The sequence below is a fragment of the Natator depressus genome, chromosome 2 (assembly GCF_965152275.1).
Source record: "Natator depressus isolate rNatDep1 chromosome 2, rNatDep2.hap1, whole genome shotgun sequence".
Lineage (NCBI taxonomy): Eukaryota > Metazoa > Chordata > Testudines > Cheloniidae > Natator > Natator depressus.
The window spans coordinates 99,486,702-99,507,010 of NC_134235.1; the positions used below are offsets into that span (position 1 = coordinate 99,486,702).

The 20,309-nt window shown below is 37.9% G+C and overlaps 1 protein-coding gene across 1 annotated transcript in view; it reads left to right on the forward strand.

The window, feature by feature from the left end:
* The window catches only part of ZNF236 (zinc finger protein 236), a 172,958-nt gene that overhangs the window by 79,943 nt on the left and 72,706 nt on the right, over positions 1-20,309 (forward strand). The window contains exons 11-17 of the mRNA XM_074944735.1: positions 522-794; positions 1,669-1,872; positions 9,460-9,604; positions 11,593-11,853; positions 12,176-12,426; positions 13,131-13,232; positions 19,431-19,582. Of these exons, the coding sequence (XP_074800836.1) occupies positions 522-794; positions 1,669-1,872; positions 9,460-9,604; positions 11,593-11,853; positions 12,176-12,426; positions 13,131-13,232; positions 19,431-19,582 (1,388 nt within the window). The remainder of the gene's footprint in view (positions 1-521; positions 795-1,668; positions 1,873-9,459; positions 9,605-11,592; positions 11,854-12,175; positions 12,427-13,130; positions 13,233-19,430; positions 19,583-20,309) is intronic.

Here is a 20,309-nt window from a genome sequence, read left to right on the forward strand (position 1 = left end):
TGTAATGTATCTTAATTAAAACTATCTTTAGATAGGTTTTTTCCTCAAAAAGCATTTATCAAAATCCGATTTTTAAAAATTTTTTTTAGAAAATCATTGATTTTTATCCATCCTGGTATGCTATGTTTAAATCCTGTCAACACAAATATACAGCTCAAAAATGGCTAATACATGATATACTGTTCCCATACACACACTCCACACTGTAGAATAAAACGTTACTATAGGTGTATTTTGTTGTTTTTTTTTTGTCCTCTTTCGTTACAGGTATGTTCGTAACTATGATTAAATAGGATTATCTTGATTTTATTTTAATCATATTTCTATAAGCAGTATTTACTCTAAGGGGAAGATATCTGAGAAGTGCATTACACTTTGTTTACTAAGTCTTGGCAAGCGTCTTCAGTGCTCATTTTTAATTCTCATCTTTTGTGTGACAATGTCAGTTTATCAGATTGTTCATTAACTTATAAATATATATAATATATACAAATATCTAATTTCAGTGTTATTTATTTCAGGTTCTGTACGTGAAGAGAATGGAATAAGGTGGCATGTTTGCCCATACTGCTCTAAAGAATTTAAAAAACCCAGTGATCTAGTGCGCCACATTCGAATTCACACGCATGAGAAGCCATTCAAGTGTCCCCAGTGTTTCCGCGCCTTTGCTGTGAAGAGCACTCTCACAGCACACACAAAAACACACACTGGCATTAAAGCTTTTAAGTGCCAGTATTGTATGAAATGTTTTTCCACCTCAGGAAGCTTAAAAGTTCACATTCGTCTGCATACAGGTAAGGCCTGTGAGTTATCCTTATGGTTTTATATGATGTTCAGAAGATCTCCAAGAATAGTGGATAGAGTTTGGTGTGTAGATATGAAGGCGATCAGATACCTTCATAAATATTGAATATAGAATGGAGTATTTTGTCTCTGACAAATAATGTCATAAGAATTTAAATGGTAGCCCTGTTGAATTCTTGTATTTTAAACGTTTATTCGCCAAATATTTTAACTTGTTCATGTCCCAGTTCTCATTGGTGTATGACTTTTTTCACGCCCTTTTCTCTTCTAAACCACAACTGTCCACCTATGTTGTTTCCTTCCTTCACTCTTGTTTTTCATTTTCTCCTGGAACATATACCTGGAGGGCCAGTTCTTTAGCTATTTCAGGCCTCCAGACAACAACCCTTACTTGAGTTATGAAGCTACTGACTCACTGAAGGTGGTAGAAGCTTGTACACCTGAGTTGAAAGCTGCTGAGTGCAGTAGTTCTGAGATTCCAATTTTGTAGTATTCTAGAATGGAGTTCACCCTTCAGGCATTCCTACTGGCTTGTAGTTGTTAGTGAAGAGTGTGCCACGTAGTCACTACTCCCTCTTCCCATCAATTTGGGAATTTTTGTTCCAGGTTTCCCTCTCGTTTATGGAGCGTGGATGGAAATATCTATCCTTTACTTTTAGGTTAGCCATGTACTTAAACAGAACACACATAATCTCCCATTTCTGCTGTCTACCCTAAGTCAAAATAACACACACATCCTCCCCGCATTTGGTCATGTCAGTCTCTGCAAGCACACGGTTATGATTTTACTATTTGGATGCCATAGCTTTTATTCCTGGGGACATGGAAGTAAACCATGTAGTAATATATTTTAATTTCTTCCAGGTGTTAGACCTTTTGCTTGTCCTCACTGCGATAAAAAGTTCAGAACATCTGGCCACAGAAAGACTCACATTGCTTCACACTTTAAACACACTGAACTTCGAAAGATGCGACATCAGCGTAAACCCGCAAAAGTTCGAATAGGAAAGACCAGCGTTCCTGTACCGGATATTCCTTTGCAAGAACCCATACTCATCACTGATTTAGGTGAAGACTGAGTTAGTATGTGCTGTAACTTGCTCATTTTAATCCTGAAATTTGGGTTTAGAATGACGTAGAGTACACTATTAAGCAAAGGCAGTCTGTAAACTCGCTAAATAAGATGCACCTGCAATTAACTGTTCGGCAGCTGCAGAGAAAGCTGTACTGTGTCAGCTGTTTGAATTGAAAGTGTACTTTATGAATTTATAACAAAGCCTTTTTATATTATAGAATCCTATAAAGCTTAACCAAAAAAAAAAGGTAAAATATGCAGTGTAGAAAAGGTGAACATATTCATGTGTTTCCTTTAGTTTTTTTGAGCTAATGCTTAGAGAACATATTCTAAAATCTCTTTAATCTAATCACATTTATTCTTGATAGTTATAATTTTATATGGCTTTAGTGGATTTCATGTAAGTGGGAACTCAATTGAAGTAGTATTCCATTAGCTATAACATTTTAGAAAGCTCACATGGCATCTTTCTATTCTGGCATAGGATGTAATATTATTTATCACTTTTTAAAGCCATTTTGTTGGAACAGATTAGTTGTCATTCAGCTTTAGATGAAGAATTGTATCATAAATAAGAGGTTGGTGACAGTGGACAAGGGATTATGATATATATGTACTTACATTTTCACTTAAAAATGGTTGATTTAGACTCCATTAGTGACTGGCAGTTTTCTGCTTTGTCCACCTTAAACTAGATATACTAACCATGGTATTATTTTCAAAACTCCAACCAGAGGACAATAACCACATGAGTTTCAAATGAAAAAGATCAAACTATAGACCTAGAATATTCCTAAATTGTTAAAGATATTAACATGGCCATAACAATCAGATGGGCCCCGTTATTTTATTAATGAAAATAAACCCCACAAATTACTTTTTTTAAATGAGAAACTGTCAATAAGATCATAGGATTATAAAACTATTTTAGTTACTTATATAATAAAGGTAGCCTCAATAAAAGCCGTGTTTTGTCATGTATATTTTAAATGTAACATTTAAGAGCTTTTTAGAGACTTGGGTCCAAATTCTCTTCCGTGTCCAGTTTCACAGCAGTAGATTACCATTTGCAGCTCCTTATTTCTCGGCCAAACTCTGCTGGTGCTGGCATAGTTTAAGCTCTGTCTTGATTAGGATTCAAATATGCATTCTTAAAATGTGTTTGCTAACATGTTCCAAAGCTCTACTGTGGACAAGGCATTGGACAGAGTTGTAGAGTATGTTAGCAAATGCTTTTGACTAGCACATTTTTAAATGCTAGTCAAGACCAAGCTTAAACTATGCCAGCACCAGCACACAGCTTGGCTGAGAAATAAGGAGCAACAAATGGTAATCTATTGCAGTGAAGACTGGACACAGAAGAGAATTTGGGCCCAAGTGTCTAAAAAGCTCTTAAATGTTACATTTAAATTGCACATGACTGTGCATAGTTTGTCACTGTGTCAGGACCACCATAGTTCGCTGAGAATCAGTGACAAACATGTTCTAACAATACACCTTTTAAATCTTAGTCCAGACGTCCTTGAAATAGCAATGGGGAGATCTAAAATACTTGTTAGTAACCTGTGCCAAGGGGCTCTCATCTAACTTGGGATTGTTGGAACATATTGTGCTCCAGCCATGCCCTCTCCCCAACCCAGCATCCCCCGCCCACTGGGCTATGGATGATGATGGTAGGGGCAATATAGGAACCATTCTGGGTGAATCCAGCAAGGGAGATCTGGCAGCTTCCAGTTACTTCGCTGTAGTGACACATGGGCTGGGCTTATCAGAAAATTTTTCTCTTTGACATTTTCATTTCCCTTGAACATGGCCTGATCAGTTCATTTTAGTTCTACCAATAGTGAAGAAACACTTTTTCTGAGTTTCTTACCACAAAAAGAAAGCTTTAGCATTCTTTAAAAAGGGCCTATGAAAAGCTTAATGTACTGTGACAGGGTCGGACCAGATGGCTATAGGAGAGTAATAGAAGGCAGATATATTAGCCCCAGGCTAAGTAGGTCCCTTTTCCCAGGGTAAGGTAACAGGGAAGGTTTTTTTTTTTTTTTTTTTTTTTTTTTTGAAACAGAAAAGAAATTTATTTGTAACAGTTACAGAGATTACAAGAAGATAAAGAAAAACTTAGCAACAAAACAACGCAATCAGAAGGTATAACACAACAGCTTTCAGGAGGGAGAGGTGTTCAGGCTAGCCCAGGCCCAGAGCGGGGGGGGCTTCCTCGACACTCGTGGTCTTCCACCCTCCTGAGTTAACAGGGAAGGTTCCAGAACAATCAGGAACCTTCTGGAGACAATTAAGACAGGCTGATTAGAACACCTACAGCCAATCAAGAAGCTGCTAGAATCAATTAAGGCAGGCTAATCAGGGCACCTGGGTTTTAAAAAGGAGCTCACTTCAGTTTGTGGTGTGCATGTGAGGAGCTGGGAGCAAGAGGCACTAGGAGCTGAGAGTGAGAACGCGGACTGTTGGAGGACTGAGGTGTACAAGCATTATCAGACACCAGGAGGAAGGTCCTATAGTGAGGATAAAGAAGGTGTTGGGAGGAGGCCATAGGGAAATAGCCCAGGGAGTTGTAGCTGTCGCACAGCTGTTCCAGGAGGCACTCTAGACAGCTGCATTCCACAGGGCCCTGGGCTGGAACCCGGAGTAGAGGGCGGGCCCGGGTTCCCCCCAAATCCTCCCAACTCCTGGTCAGACACAGGAGGAGTTGACCTGGACTGTGAATTCAGAAAAACGGCCAAGCTGAGGGCTGCCGTGAAGCTCAAAGGCAAGCAAATCCACCAATAAGCGCAAGACCCTCCAAGGTAGAGCAGGAACTTTGTTATAGTACATATATGTTGATATCCTTACTGCTGTTTTCACAAAACTTTTTCTATTTTAAATGTAACTCCTTTAGTTACTGTGAATTAAAATATTTGTAAATATTTTAAATTATTTGTGAAGTAATTTTTTATTGTTTACTTTCTCATTTTCTCTCCGATGTTGAACTTCAGGGTTTTTCTTGCTTCACAATTAGAATATATAAGATTTGTTTGGCTGTTTCTTAGAACTGACAAAGTAAATTCAGCAGTCGGTTATTTTTCAAACTTGTATTCAGACTGCCATCATTCTCAAAAAATGATTTTCAAATGGTTACTGTTTCTTATAGTTATCATTCCATGGAGAGCAAGTAAGTTCCATTTCTCAGAGTTGTGGAAGCATCAATAGTTCTTTTTCGAGTGATTGCACATGTCCTTTCCAGTTCAGGTATGCACACCCAGTGCACCGGAGTTGGAGGTTTTTTTCCTTGGCGGTACCTGTGGGGGCCGCACAGGTGCTTCTGCTGCCTCATGCTGCTGCACGATGGGATAAATGATGGACCCGCCCTAGACGCTAGTTCCTTTTTACTGCACGTGTTTGGTAGTCAGAGGACATTGACTTGCTACTGCAAGGTTCTCTCTCGTTACAGAAAAAATATCTTCCTTACTGTACATAGTTATTGGTATATGTTAGATTAGTAGTGGTTTTTGTTGCTGGTAGTTTATTTATTTATTTATTTATTTATTTATTTATTTATTTTGGTCTTTGTTTTCTTGAAGCATCGGTTCCATCTTATTCTCAGGCTGCCAATATTCAGTACAGGGATTTGCGTCAGTCTCTGAGATTTAAGCTGTGTGCTGGCTGCAAAGAATCTGGGGACTGGATTAGGGGACTGGAACACATGAGTTATGAGGAGAGGCTGAGGGAACTGGGATTGTTTAGTCTATGGAAGAGAAGAATGAAGGGGGATTTGATAGCTGCTTTTAACTACCTGAAAGGTGGATCCAAAGAGGATGGATCTAGACTATTCTCAGTGATAGCAGATGACAGGACAAGGAGTAATGGTCTCAAGTTGCAGTGGGAGAGGTTTAGGTTGGATATTAGGAAAAACTTTTTCACTAGGAGGGTGGTGAAACACTGGAATGCATTACCTAGGGAGGTGGTGGAATCCCCTTCCTTAGAAGTTTTTAAGGTCAGGCTTGACAAAGCCCTGGCTGGAATGATTTAGTTGGGATTGGTCCTGCTCTGGGCAGGGAGTTGGACTAGATGGCCTCCAGAGGTCCCTTCCAACTCTGTTATTCTATGATTCTATGAATCTTTGCCAGTGGGATACCCTTGTTCACCTGCCTAAAGTGCCTTGGCAGAAGTCACATTAGAAAACTCTGCCAGATTTGCAGGGACTTGGAGCCCTGGACGAAAAAGGACAGAGAAGTGAGACTGCGTCACAATCTCAGGGAGGTTGCCCAGTGTCCCCCTTCAGAACATTCTCACTCAGGGCACGCACCGAATACTTTGGCATCAGGAAGGAGTGGCCCTATGGACATGGCTTCTGAAAGTCAGTGAGAAAGAAATGCAAAAGGGCAAACTTGTATAAGCAGCTGAGACTTAGCTCCACTAGATGATCAAGCTCCACGGTACTGTCCACCATTAAGCACTCAGGAAAGAACAGGGTGTACTCTGGGAAGAGACACTTCCTGGTGCCGACTTCTTCTCATCGGGGGTCGCAGTTTTCTCTTCTTAGGTCAGTTCTTCCCATTGAGAACATTATAGAATTCATTACTGCCACTGCAAATCAGTGACTGAACAGGGCGTTACTGAGAATGCTGTGAAATTTAGATGGTCATGTTTTGATATGTGATATAGCAAAATGAATCTTTCCAGTCCTGTTAACTTCACTAATGATCTGTCACTTTCTCCTCTGTCTTGTTTATTGTGCTGTCCATAGCCACAGTAATGCATTTGTTCTTTTTGTATTTTGATAGAATCCTTTCTCTATTATCATTGCTTGTCTTGATAGATCATTGTGCTTCTATTGGTTTTAAGAATTCTTACAGGTTGCTAATATTTTAGAGTAGACAGTTTGCCTATTCAGTTTGTAAAATCTTTTTTCCCTTTGTAAAAGGAAGGTATACATCTTGGTTCCACACCCTCCTACATGTTTTTGTTTTAAGAATCTCTTGACATTAATCATGTTAGTCTACATCAAAAAATGTAGTCCTAGTGTGTAATAATAAGATCAGCCAGGAATTTTGCTTGGAGTGAATTTTTTAGACCAAAGAAGAAATAGAAGCATATTTTGTTCTGTAGTAAAATATCGTCAATGATTAGATTGATTTGATTAAAGTGCACATTTCTGAATGTTAAGAATTGTGAAATATATGGAAAAGTAGGTTTTTTTACAGATACATTGTAATTCCTGCACCTTACTAGGTTTGAAATGTGCTGCGTAGGAATCTGAACTTCTGCTACTCCTCCAACAGGTAGCACATGCACCTTCCCCCTAGTCACATTTAAGTGTTCTGAGAACTATCATTTTCTTTTGTGTGAATGGTGACAAGAAATTCCAAGCTGCAAATGTCTTTGCTCTGTGGTGGTGGTGGTATGGTTAAACTGTTTCTTGACAGAAAATTAAAAAGATGTAGGTTTTATTTTTTGTTGAAAATATTTTACTCTTTTATTTATTTATTCATGTATCTATTTATTTGTTTGCTCCTGGGTCCAGATATTTTAAGGCAGGTTTCTTTATATGTTCCCTGTGGTATTTTTCGTTAAAGTATTGACCAAGAGGTGCCATTATGACTTCAATCACTTTTCTGAATTTGACTGATGTCCAATACTATTGATTCCTGCTTTTGGTTGGGAAGAAATGTTATTTTAAAGCATAAGTTCTCAAAAACTTCTAGTTAAGTTGCTGCATCCTGGGTAAAGTGTGTCCTGTCTTTCCTGGCTATCTCAAATGTTTTCTCATTCATCTTATCAATTATAGATAGATATAATTAGAGAATATTTGGGTGTGTTCACAGTTGGAATTTTCATTACTTTTCCAAATATTTGTTCAATGCCAGTGGTAGCATGAGTGATGGTTCTAGTGTGGACTGGGCACATGCTTTCCCACTACCGTACACCTGCCTGTAGTGTATGTGAGAGATCTCCAAATACTAATTTGTGTGGAGCTACCTGTAAAGTTTAAAATTTGATATGGTAGCTCCATGGATCCTAAGCTGCAAGAAAGGGGATAGAAGCACTATTTTGGAGAGGGGCAAGGATAGGTTTGCAGCAGGAGGTGACTGCCATCTATAGTTATTAAGTCTCTACTGAGAGGAACTCCACTTCTATCAAGGTTTAGGAACTGCACAGCAGGAAAAGCATTTGCCAAGTGAAGCTCTGTTCCTGCTTGATTTAGAAGACCCAGATCATCTTCTGTAGACCTCTCCTGGTTCTACCCCACAAAACAGTGCTAAAAGAAATTAATTGGTCACATAGTCTTTTCTTAGCTGCTGTTTTTAATCCCAAAGGATGTTCCTCTCCTCTCGTGCTCTTGCCTTCAAGGTTAGCAGTATGCAGCCAGGCAGAAGAAACCCTCTGAACTTTCCTTTGTGGGGAGAAATAAAACACCTGTAAGGAAGAAAGGCAGAATGGTGGGTGGGCAGGATGAAGAGCTAGAATAGCTGCTCTCAAACTGTGGGTAGTGACCCCAAAGGTGGGTCGCAGGTTTTTTTAATGGGGTCGCCAGGGGTGGTGGTAGATTTCCTGCTGCCGGGGGTGGAAGCTGAAGCGTGAGCCCCGTTGCTTGGGGCTGAAGCCAACACATGAGCAACTTAGCTTCGCTCAGCCCCCGGTGGAATGGGGCCAAGGGCAATTACCCTGCTAACCGCCCCCTAATGCCGGCCCAAAATCTAGGCTCCAGAATCTAGAGTTAATACAGGACACTGGGGTTGTGTAGTAATTTTTGTTGTTGGAAGTGGGTCTCAGTGCAATGAAGTTGGCAAAAATCTGGAAGATGGCAAAAACTGGCTATTTCTATGAATATAAGCAGCACAAACAGATTTATGTAGTCTCTTAGTAAAAAAGATAAATTGTACAGTAACATTTTACAAGATTGCACACTACTGCTGTGCACAGGACTCTATTTTCGGTTCAAAGATATGTGAATGGTTTGGACCTTTTTACTTGAGACATCTGCTTTTTTTTTTCCCGAATGAATTTCTGACGGCACTGAAAAGATAACCACCAATTAGTGGAGGTAGATATTGAGCAAACAAGCATTGGTAATTTCCATTCTCTGTTTCAAATGTAGGTTTTATGTAATGTGAGGAAGACCAGTGCTACAGTGATGGGGTATCACTTATATAAACTCTTCCAATTAAATTTAATGTAACAAAATTACACAGCAGTAGGATAAAATGAAATCTAGCTAATTAAGTGTCATGTGAAATGACTGAAATAAGATCCCTATATAAGTCAGTCGGTAGTGAATTAGTAAATAATTCACGTTTTATTGAACTTATTTTGGATTTTTTGGAAATGAATGTCTTATGTGGACTCATAGGATTATATTTGCGGATTACTGTAAAGGGCTAGAGCCATTAGTGCTAGAAGGAACTGTGCAGCTAAGGTACCACACTTAATTTTAAAAAGATAGTGTAAAGATGTTTAGTTTTTTTTCTGTTACTACCGATTTACTATATTTAATATGTATTGTTTTTAAAAATGGTTAATCTCTTTATAACATTGCAGCTTTACCAAATGATCCCATTTTGTTTTTTGTTTTATATTTGCAGGTCTTATCCAGCCAATCCCAAGGAATAGCCAGTTTTTCCAAAGTTATTTTAATAATAGTTTTGGAAATGAAGCAGACAGGCCATACAAGTGTTATTACTGCAATCGAGCATATAAAAAATCTTGCCACCTTAAGCAACATATCAGGTAAAATGAACACAAAATAGAAAGGAAATAAGTGTATTTAATAAAAGTAATTTAATGTGAGGACAGTTAAAATGGAAGAATAATTTGTAGGAGGTGTTTATATAGGACTCTTTGCTAAGGCTTCAGCTTTACTATTTTGCTGTCCTTAGCTAGTGAAACTACAGAATTAACTTAAGAAGTCAGGTTGGTCCAGATTTTTGGCTAACTTGTACTCTGTGCACTGCCATCAATATCAGTGGGATTGCTTGGGGGTATTAGTGCAGAATTTATCCTATTGACTCTTAAGCGCCGGATTTTTCTAAACTATGTATAAAAATGTGCAAGCAGTTGTATGGACATTTACTGCACAAATTGAGTGAGTTTATGGTAAAGGGGCAAATTATGTGTTTAACTGTTGTAATTAGAAAAGGAAACTGGCCTTGTAACTGCATGCACATTTCACAGCTAGTGGTTATCTGTGCATATTTTCTTACTGGTGGTTTGATTGAAGTTCAATTTAAGAAATAATTTTGTGTATGCATTATGTATGCAGTATGATTCCTGCGGGAAAAATCTGATTATGTAATTAAAGACCATAAGATTAAACAGGCAATCTTAATTCTGGCATTTCCAAACTTTTTAGTGCTTGACCGTACAACCTTAATGTTCTTTTAAGATCGGCTTTGTGTGTATGGGGCTGTGTGTGTAATTTCTTTTTTAAAAAAAAGCAAATTGGAAAAACAAATTTTCATTTGTCATTATATTGGCACCCACATGGTTCATCTGCAGAGTTTAAACTTTTAGATCCACTACGCAGACCTCTGCCTTTTGAGCTAACTGAATTACTCATAGCAATAGTAGGTTGTCATCCTCTCTGTGGATCAGAACTAGTAGGGGATGAGTCATACATTTTGCCAGTAGGTTTCACAGGTATTTACTGATAGAGGAATGGTGAGACTCAGGAGTATTGGATTCCATTCCAGACTCTATAGGGGAGTGTGTTGTAGTAGTCACACTCTTCTGCAACATTCTACTTCCCCTCTCCCGCAAGATTGATCCTTTGTGCCCCATCGCTTCCAAATTGTGCCTGTTCCAGTCATGTCTCCTTAGTTCCAGTTCCATTCTCTACCACTCAGGCTTCTCATAGAAGCCCCGGTCTCCTTGCACAGCTGGTCTCGGTTTCCCTCCCCATCAGCTCCTCATCTGATCTCGGTCTTCACCTTCACCCACTGGCTCCCAGTCTCAACACCCTAATTCTTAGTTGCATTTCCCTGCCCTCGTTCCTTCTCCCAGTCTGCTCTCCCACTCCATCCCTGTCTGGCTCTGCATTTTAATCAGGGAGCTGCTGGACCTAACCAGGTTGGGGAGGGCGGTGTGCACACAGAAGAGACAGTCTTTCTGCTTTGAGCTCACAGCAGCCCAGGGCCTACTCAGCCCAGAGTTGGAGCACGCTCAGTGTGGACAAAATGTTCAGGGAATTTAGCTGCAAGTCTCAACTGAGCATTTGCAAACTGAGATTTTTCAAAGACTTTACTAAATTTGCATGTATTTTCATGGGAACAGCAAAAGGCATATCCTGGATATAAAGGCTACCCCCGGCCCAATTTCAAGTCCCTGCTCCAAAGCATGGTGGCACTAGAGGTCAAAAAAAGATCATCAGCATTTTTTCCTGACCTCGTTCTTGGAAATGGCTGAATTGTTTTAGCTGAAATTTTCCAGTAGAAGTTGTAGTAATGCTTAATAATCAGCTTTAGGCAGAAGGTTGGCATGCAGAATTTCAGCTCAAATATTTTAAGTTTGGCAAAGCTATAAGCAAGAAGTTTCTACTAACTCTGCCATAATTACGTGCTTAAGTGTAATTATATAACCATTTTTTAGCTTATATTTTCAGGTTTTGTTGAACAAAATGTTAGATGCTCTTTGGTTATGTTTTTTCTTATTTTGCTGTTGATGACATTGAGAAATCAAACCCAATTTGTGCTTTTGCTTTTTTTAATCTTTTTTAAAAGATCACACACTGGTGAGAAGCCATTTAAGTGTTCTCAGTGCGGAAGAGGTTTTGTCTCGGCTGGAGTGCTAAAAGCGCATATTAGAACTCATACTGGATTGAAAGCTTTTAAGTGTCTTATATGTAATGGGGCCTTCACTACGGGTGGTAGCCTCAGGCGACACATGGGGATCCATAATGATCTTCGACCATATATGTGTCCATATTGTCAAAAAACGTTCAAAACTTCATTAAACTGCAAAAAGCACATGAAAACTCATAGGTAGGTATAAAACTTTTTTTTTAACTCTTTTTCAGTACATTGCAGTAGTTCATCCTTAAAACTTCCTTGAAACCTAGCTTTGATTTAGGAGCTATGTATTATTATCTGGGTTCTAAAAGAGTTAAGAGTAATTTGGTATAATTAGGAAAAAGCCCTGGTTAGCATCTAGCATAATGGGTCTTAGACTATAACCGAAGCTCCTCGGCAGTACTTTATTACAAATAAATGATGATAAAATAGTAAAACTGTCATATAAAGAGCTAAAATAGTGTCTAGGTGTGTGCATCATTTGCTAATAAAAGATCTCTTCTTTCATTCTCAGGTATGAGCTTGCACAGCAGCTTCAGCAGCATCAGCAAGCTGCTTCAATAGATGATTCAACAGTAGATCAGCAGAGCATTCATGTTTCCACTCAGATGCAAGTAGAGATTGAAAGTGATGAGCTCCAGCAGCCAGAAGCTGTCACAACAGATCAGGAAGCTATTTTAGAACTAGACCAGCAGCAGGTGGTAACCACAGAAGAAACAGGACTGGGGCAACAATTGACTGACCAACCTTTAGAGCAAGATGAAGGTATATATTCAGAACATGAAAAACTACACTGAAGAAAAAATCAGTTTTAGGGGAAGTTCTTAAATTATTTTATCTTGAAAACTTTTATGAATTTGGTTTTAAAACATCTGAAATAATGGTTTAGAAAAACATATATATTTTCTGTAAAAGTGTACAATAATTACTTAAAATTTACATAAATGACTTAATTTTCTTACCCTGCATAATTGTGTAAAATATACTGGGAAATATAAAATATTTTATATTAACCCTTACCCATTTCTATTTGGCAAACAAATCTAAACAATATATTACAAAAATATGCTGTGTAATACTTTATGCAAACATTTTCTTTGTAAATTACGATCTTCCAGCACAACTTTTCAGGTTGTTATCAAAGCACATGTGCACAGCTGGTGGAAAGAATACAAAATATTTTGTTAGTTGCCACTGCCAGTATCAAAAAGTTAGGTAGATTTGGTTAAATGAGATGTTTTTGTTTGCAGTTGACCAATAGAATTGATTAAAAAAACTTAAAACTTTAAAAAAAAAATACACCACCTAAAGATTTAAATCTGCAGGACTGTGCCTGACAGATAATTTTAAAATAAAAAGATTTTAAAAGCTTGAATAATGACATATTAAATAAATGTATTTGTGACTAATTGTATATCTACCTAATTAATTTATGTGTTCTTTTCTTGAATTTATGTTCCTGATTTCAGATAGGTTTGTGACATCCCAACATACTTTACAGGAGAACATCAATCAATTTGAACAGCAAACTTTAACACAGCAGTCATTTGATCAGCAAGGGTTATCACAAGGTTAGTTATAGATAAAAATATTTTAAATTACAGCTCTTAGTAAATTTGGCCCTAAAGTGTTAGAATTATTAAAAGCCTCAGTTCTGTGCATATGGGTAACCATGTGTTTAGCTGTCCCATTCGTGCATGCACAAAAAGGAGACCGTCTGAAAACCTGATGTTAACTATTTTGAAAATAGACTTTGTAATCTGAAAAAATTGAGTTTTTGGCTATTTAAACTTATATAGATTTTCCTTTAAAATGATCTCTATCTAGTGGTTACAATATGAGTTTTATAGTCAGGCATTTTGTATTCTGTTTCTAGTTTGAGTGACCATGAGCAGTCTTCATAACGTCTTCTGTCTCAACTAAACAACAAATTAATGGAAGACACTAACATTTGTCTACCTCACAAAGGTGTTGAGGCTTTCTTAATGTCTGTAAAGAACTTTGAGATTATTGATGAAAAAGCACCAGGTGCTATAAATGCACAGCATTAGTTTATCAAATTTATATACTGCCATAGCAATGCCCTTTAAAATTTGCAAAACTATATGCAAAAGTCAAAATACAAACATCTATTAATTTGTTTTTTTGACGTTTACGTGTATTTTTGCCAATTTTGTGGGGGTGTTATCAAGGTTGGGCAAGTGGTGTAAATCTGGTGGTATTTGAGTGAGTGAGGGAAGGATAATAGCATTAAGAACTGGCTGGATCCATGACTTAATGATTTTAGATACCTTAACATTGGAGCTTTCTGAAGCTGTATAATAACTTTTTAAAGGAAGCATAATAATTTTGGATGTTCTCTACACTTCACTGGAACTTACTTTCAACTTCAGTTCTTTTTAAATAAATTTTTGTTCAGGAATGGTCATGTCTTTGAATGAGCACTAAAAGTTTTTAATATGGCTGTCATATAAAGTCTGCAGAAGGGAAGTTCTGTTTTTACAAGGCCCACCAAAGCGGAGCTCATCTTTTGCAAATTTCAGCAAGTCCAGAAGAGAGATGTGTATGATGGGGAAATATATACCTGGATGGGATAAGGGGTGGGTAGTGGATGATGCAGATGATTACAGGAAGGCTCTAATCCACATAGAAAACTTCAAGAGCTTTTTACTAGAGATCAAACTTTTAGTGTTCAAAAGTTTTAGAAGTTTCTGATGTTGATAAACTCCTTCCCTCCCTTTTGGTTCCTTGTCCCCTCTATTCTTGCCCATCTTAACTCAGATACATCTCCTGGGGATTCCTCCAATACACTTATGTCCCACCCAAGACCTCTGTACTCTCCTGTGTCCTTGCATGCATCTCTCTTCCTACCTCTGAAACATGCCACACCCTTTCAACACCTCCCTTTAGTCCCTTGTATGCACCTATGTGTCTTTTTTGTCCTCTCTGCTCTGCTACCATTCCATACCTTATCTCCTCTGTATCCCTAGGTCCCTTTCAACTCTCATGGATGGATATTCTGCCTTTCCTGCCCATCTTGCTTGTCCTCTTCCCATTTTCTCCAGTGTCTTTCATTCAGAGACTAGAGAGCACTACTTCATGCCATTGCTCCATATACCACTGTCCCCAGTCTTCTAATACCCCCCCACTATATCTCATCCTAGACTTCTGCCCTGACATACTTCTACCTGGTTTCCTACCCCTATTTCTGACTCAGGCCTGGTCTACACTACACATTTAGGTTGACGTTAACCTAAGTACAGACTACAGCCCTGTCCTGTTGATGTAAGTGCCCTACTATACCGACATAATAACTCCACCTTCACAAGAAGCATAGGTCTTACGCTGGTGTAGTTAGGGTTGACAGTGTCTATATAGACACTGTCTTACTTACATTGGTTGTCCGCTGTCTTGTCAATTTCACGGCTCCATGTTGGAGCCCTGAAATTGACAAGAAAGCTTGGCAGCTAGAGCCTGGCTGTCCCCTGTTCCCAGCTGGGCTGTGCCTGCCCAGTTCTTCACTCAGGGTTCTGCTCCTGGCGGGTAGGCGAGAAGCCCGCCCTCCTCTCCCTTAAATCTGTAGTTTAAACATGCCCTCATGGAGGTCGTGCAACAGTAAGGCCTGTAGTCATTAATGGGTCATGTGAAAACTACTTCTGGTATTTACAAAACTTTCTAGAAAAATACCTGTGGAATGTAGAATGTGGCATGCAAATCTTGAAGATGATCTGTTTCTGATTGTGACTGAGGAGTGGTCTAAAATTGGGACTTATGGGCACTTAGTTTTGACCTTAATTACATAATACCTACTGATGCTCCCTAATTACACATAAATGTTTGAATTACTATTGTTTTTTATTTCCTCAGTTTTTAATTTGGTTCCTTGTCTAGTTAAATAGCTCCCTTTATAAAGATATAACTGCCTCTTATTACTTCAGTGTGTTATACAATTTAGGATATTTTATTTTGTTTTGCTGATTTTGATACTTTGTTACAATGCATTTTAAATAAGAGTTGAGAGAAGGTATTAATGTCTCTAGATTTATTAAACAGGCCTGATCTGGATCCATTAAAGTCCATTGGAATTTTGTGATTGGCCATCCCATCTGAGATCTTTCCAAATGGAAAAAAAATGGCAGAATTACTGATTTTTCTTCCGTTGTTAATTTTCCATTTTGGACGTTCATTTCAAATGGAGAAATTACACTGTTTTCATTTCGAAGTATTATGTAATTTATGCTTCAGTTTCTGTGTGTTTCTTGTCATTTGGCAAATATAGATTGATAAATGCTTTTTCTGAAAAAATTGTTTTTTTGGAGTCTTAGTAATATTCATTTTTACCACAGAAATTTATACTGCTCAACATGTTTTATTAAAAAGTGATAAAATCACATTTGTATAAGACTTCTCCTATTCTACTTGGAATCTCATCCACAGATTCCCAACTCTTTGAAGTTTCCTTGAAGATCCTGGAGCCCTTCAGTTTTTTTGAATTTCAGGTAGGTAAGCATATGCGCGGATGCATGCGTTAAATTGGTCGACCCTCTCCCTATGTCTGCATCTGTGCTTCATGCTCCTTAGTTCCTTTTTTCCTGCCAATTAGGTAGGACATCTGAGTCTCGGACATCGTCTTTTCTTTCCTTGGTATTTATAGGCTGTAATTCTTGTTAAATATATTGGTTAAATGTTTAATTTCTTAATAAAACAATGTTGGAGTGTTCTGACATTTTCATAATTATTACTTCAAATAAACAACCAACCACCCTCTGTATTTGTCAAAGAACAGACATAGACCTATGCAGGTCTATATAGATCATACATTACATTTTTCTTGTAGGGATCACAGCCTTTTACAGGGTGCCTATTTTGTTCAGATAGACTTCCTTCCTTTTGCCATTCAGACTTTTTAAAGAGTTTTGATTTCCTCCTCTGATGGCAGTATAGGCCAGCACCATAATCCATTATTCACTTGAGCTGGTTTTGACAACATTCAGAATGATGAAGCACTGAGTTTTTCTTGATAGCTTCTACATGTGAATGCTCAATTCCTATTCATTTGAGGACATATTTGGAGGTTCAGAGGCAGTCCTTTGCCAGAAAATTGTTACCATTCAAAGGATGTCACTTTTGGAAGTGAAGACTCCAGATCATGACTGAAAATTCAAATGCCATATTTCTCATGGGATACTATAGTTTGTCCGTGGTCCTTTATATGCAAGACATTTTTTTTCTGATAATGAGCTGATTTCCAGAGTGTTTCTCTAATAACTTCATGTGAAAGTGAAAGAAGATTTCTTGGACAATGTCCTCAAGCCAAGAAAGAGCAAGCTTCACAAATTGATCGTCATGCTGCAAATGGTGTAGCATCTCATCCAGGACTGAGAGGGACTGAAGAGATCTGTGTAAGCTCAAAAGCTTTTCTTTCACCAACAGAAGCTGACAAAGTAAAAGAAATAACCGCACACACCTTGTCTCTCTGATATCCTGGGACCAACACTGGTACAACACACTGCAAACAGGGATTCTCCAGTAATAGGCCCCTGTGACTCAATTCCAGATATTCCCTATTCAGTGTCAGGTGATGGAAGAAGATATGTAAGGGTCTTCAGGAGAGGAGTATGGTCTTTTGATTAAAGCACAGGACTGAGAGTCCGGGAGATCTGTGCTCTATATCTGGCTCTATCACAGACTTCATATGTAGCCACGGTTGGTAAGACACAGAATTGCTTCGTCCCTTATAGTCCCATCTATAAAATAGATGCAATGTAGAAGTACAGTAGTAGTAGATACCTTCAGCATCTTCAGAACAGTGAAGTTGCTGTATTGAATTCCCAGAGTCATTTAAAATCTTAACTGTTGAAATATGATCTTAATACAAGAAATTAAGCAGACCAATGTGAGTCTCTCATACTCCTTGTTATACCTTCAGTTTATACTCAGTCCAGAACTTCTTTCACAAGCAGGGCCTACTTCTTCAGTGTGACCAAACAACAACTTTGATTGTACAGATCTTCCTTCTGAGCACTTCATTTGAAACTTTGAGATTGTTTCAGGATTTCTTGGAAATTGTTCAGGATGTTCATAATCCCTTTACTGTAAAACCATGAAGTGAAATGGATGATGTTCAGTCATAGTGACATTTTAGCACCCTTGTTGAGGGAAAAAGATACCACATTACCTCATCTTGGCTTGATTGGATTTGTAGGTGGTCTCTTCTGGTATACTTAACAACTGTTTTGAGTTTTTTTGGATGGGGGGAGGCATTGTTCTTCAGGGTACCTTTTTTTGTTCTTCAGAATACCTTTTGAGTCTGTCAGTTACCTCAGTCAGGTGAATAAATGATCTACAGCCTCGGTTAAGCAAGCTGACCATTAGAAAAAAGAGGGGTTGTAGTTCGGAAGTTGAATCCTTTTCTTCTTGGGGATTCATCTGAATTTCACGTTACTGAATCCTATTTTCTTCCAACCTTGATTGATCTAGGAAAGAAATAGTTATATAAACTGCTCAGTTACACTGAGTGCTTCGTTATAACTGAACTAGAGCCAGTTGCAGGTTTTACCTAGAATTATTTGTGACTTTACTATACTGATAACTATATTTATCTGTCATGAGAACTACCATATGAGGGACTGGAAGGAAACTTCTGCTTTCATCTGACACATCCCAATGAATGATACTTAGTAATCTGCAAACATTTTGTAAGCATTGCTGTTTAGGCTCTGATGCTGTTGTGGTCATTTGATGTGCTTGTACAGTTCTACATTATTTTCATAATCTTCATCTGTTGTCCATTAAAGGCAAACTGCATAGCAAAAATAAAATTGTACCCTTTACTGTTCCTTAATGATGCGTAATTATGGCCTGATTCTTTTCCACCAAAATTTTCTACTTGTTTTTTATATAGAAATATCAGATCCTCTCTTCTTTTTCTTGTTTTTGTTATTGTGTGTTGTTGTTGTTAAAGGGTTATGTCTGATGTTGATGACAGAACAGGATGAAATCTGAGCTATACTTTCCTGGCTTTCAGTTAGCCTTTTGTGATGGCACTGTCTCATTTGTTCCTTCAGCAAAGAGGAAGGTTACAATCTGATATTTCAAAGAAAAACCACAGAGAAAACCCATCTTTGAGGCCATCTTTATATGTCAGTAATGTACATAAACACAATTTTATTTTTATTTTGCAACTTGCCTTTAAAAGGCACTACTTTACTATAATTTAAAGAGTGGGAATATGTGGAGGAGATCCAAAGTAGGAGAAAATGGGGTTACTTTATCTGAAACTGGAGTTCTCCTATTGGGTCATCTCCTCCACTCACCCGCCATACTCCCCTCTGAGCTTCGCATCTTTGTGATTGGCTTCCAGTGTAAGTAAGGGAGCGTGATATCAACATGGATAAAGGGAGCTGGGTCAACCTGTTTGACACATGCATGCTTACGTATAAGAAATTCAAAATTTCAATGGCTCTGAGGTAATTGAGGCATCTTGAAGAAACTTCAAACTGTTGTTCTATGGAGGAGATTGTCTAATAGAACTCCAGCTAATGGTAAGTAACCCTATTATTGTGAAAATTTAGTAGATGCCCAGAATGCTTATGCATTTTGCTTATGCTTACTAGTGAAGAGTATAATGTTTTCTGCTGTAAATTACTATTTAATCTTTTTTTTTGAAGTGACTATTTAAATAAGTAGTGCACTATTTATTTGTCCCATTTTACATTTTGTACATTTTCCATTATTCTGGGCTTTTGACAGTCTTTAATTTATGACAGGTTTTACAGTGAATGATAGCTACAATCAACAGAATCAATTTTCAGCTGTACAGCAGCTACAGGATTCAAGCACACTTGAGTCTCAGGCTCTTTCAACAAGTTACCATCAACCAAATCTGCTTCAAGTTCCTAACCCAGAGACTATTAATGTGGTGAGTATCTGTGAAAGATAGAATATATTGTTGTTCATTCTGTCAGGCTGACCTTGTGAAGACATTAGCCTCTTCCAGGGGATGTTCATGTAAGCACCGAGAAAATGAGGGAAGGTTCAATAAGACTTTTCTTGCTTAGTTATTTTTCTTTAAGACACAACAAAAGCAAAACAAACCGGAAAAAAAAAGGCAAAATAATAAGTTTCCCTATCCACATGTTTAGGAATATAAAAATGTGTCACTTTATTTTATATTTTCTGGCAGTTTCCTTTCTTAAATCAAAAAATCTAGATATGTGTATGCTATGGATACACTTACTGTGAGTCATTGAAGGAACCTTACATAGACAGATTTGAAATTCATTATGCTAATTTATGGAACAACTCTTATGGGTTAGCCTTCTTTTAAATGTTTCTCAGGTTTTTTTTTTTTTTTTTTTGTGCAAATGACATGCTTCTCCATTATATAATCTTGGCATTACCTTACTGTATCTAACTTGAATACATGCCATAACTATTTTGAGATTGTGTTCCTGATAGCTGTGCTATAAAATTGCATAATATACAACCACATCATATCATCCTATGATGAATGGTGGGTGGGGATCAGAAGACTGAGAAACTCTGCAAAGTTAGATTAATAGATTTTGAGGTCGGAAGGGACCATCCTGATCATCTTAGTCTGAGCTCCTGCACAATGCAGGCCACAGAACCTCACCCGCCCACTC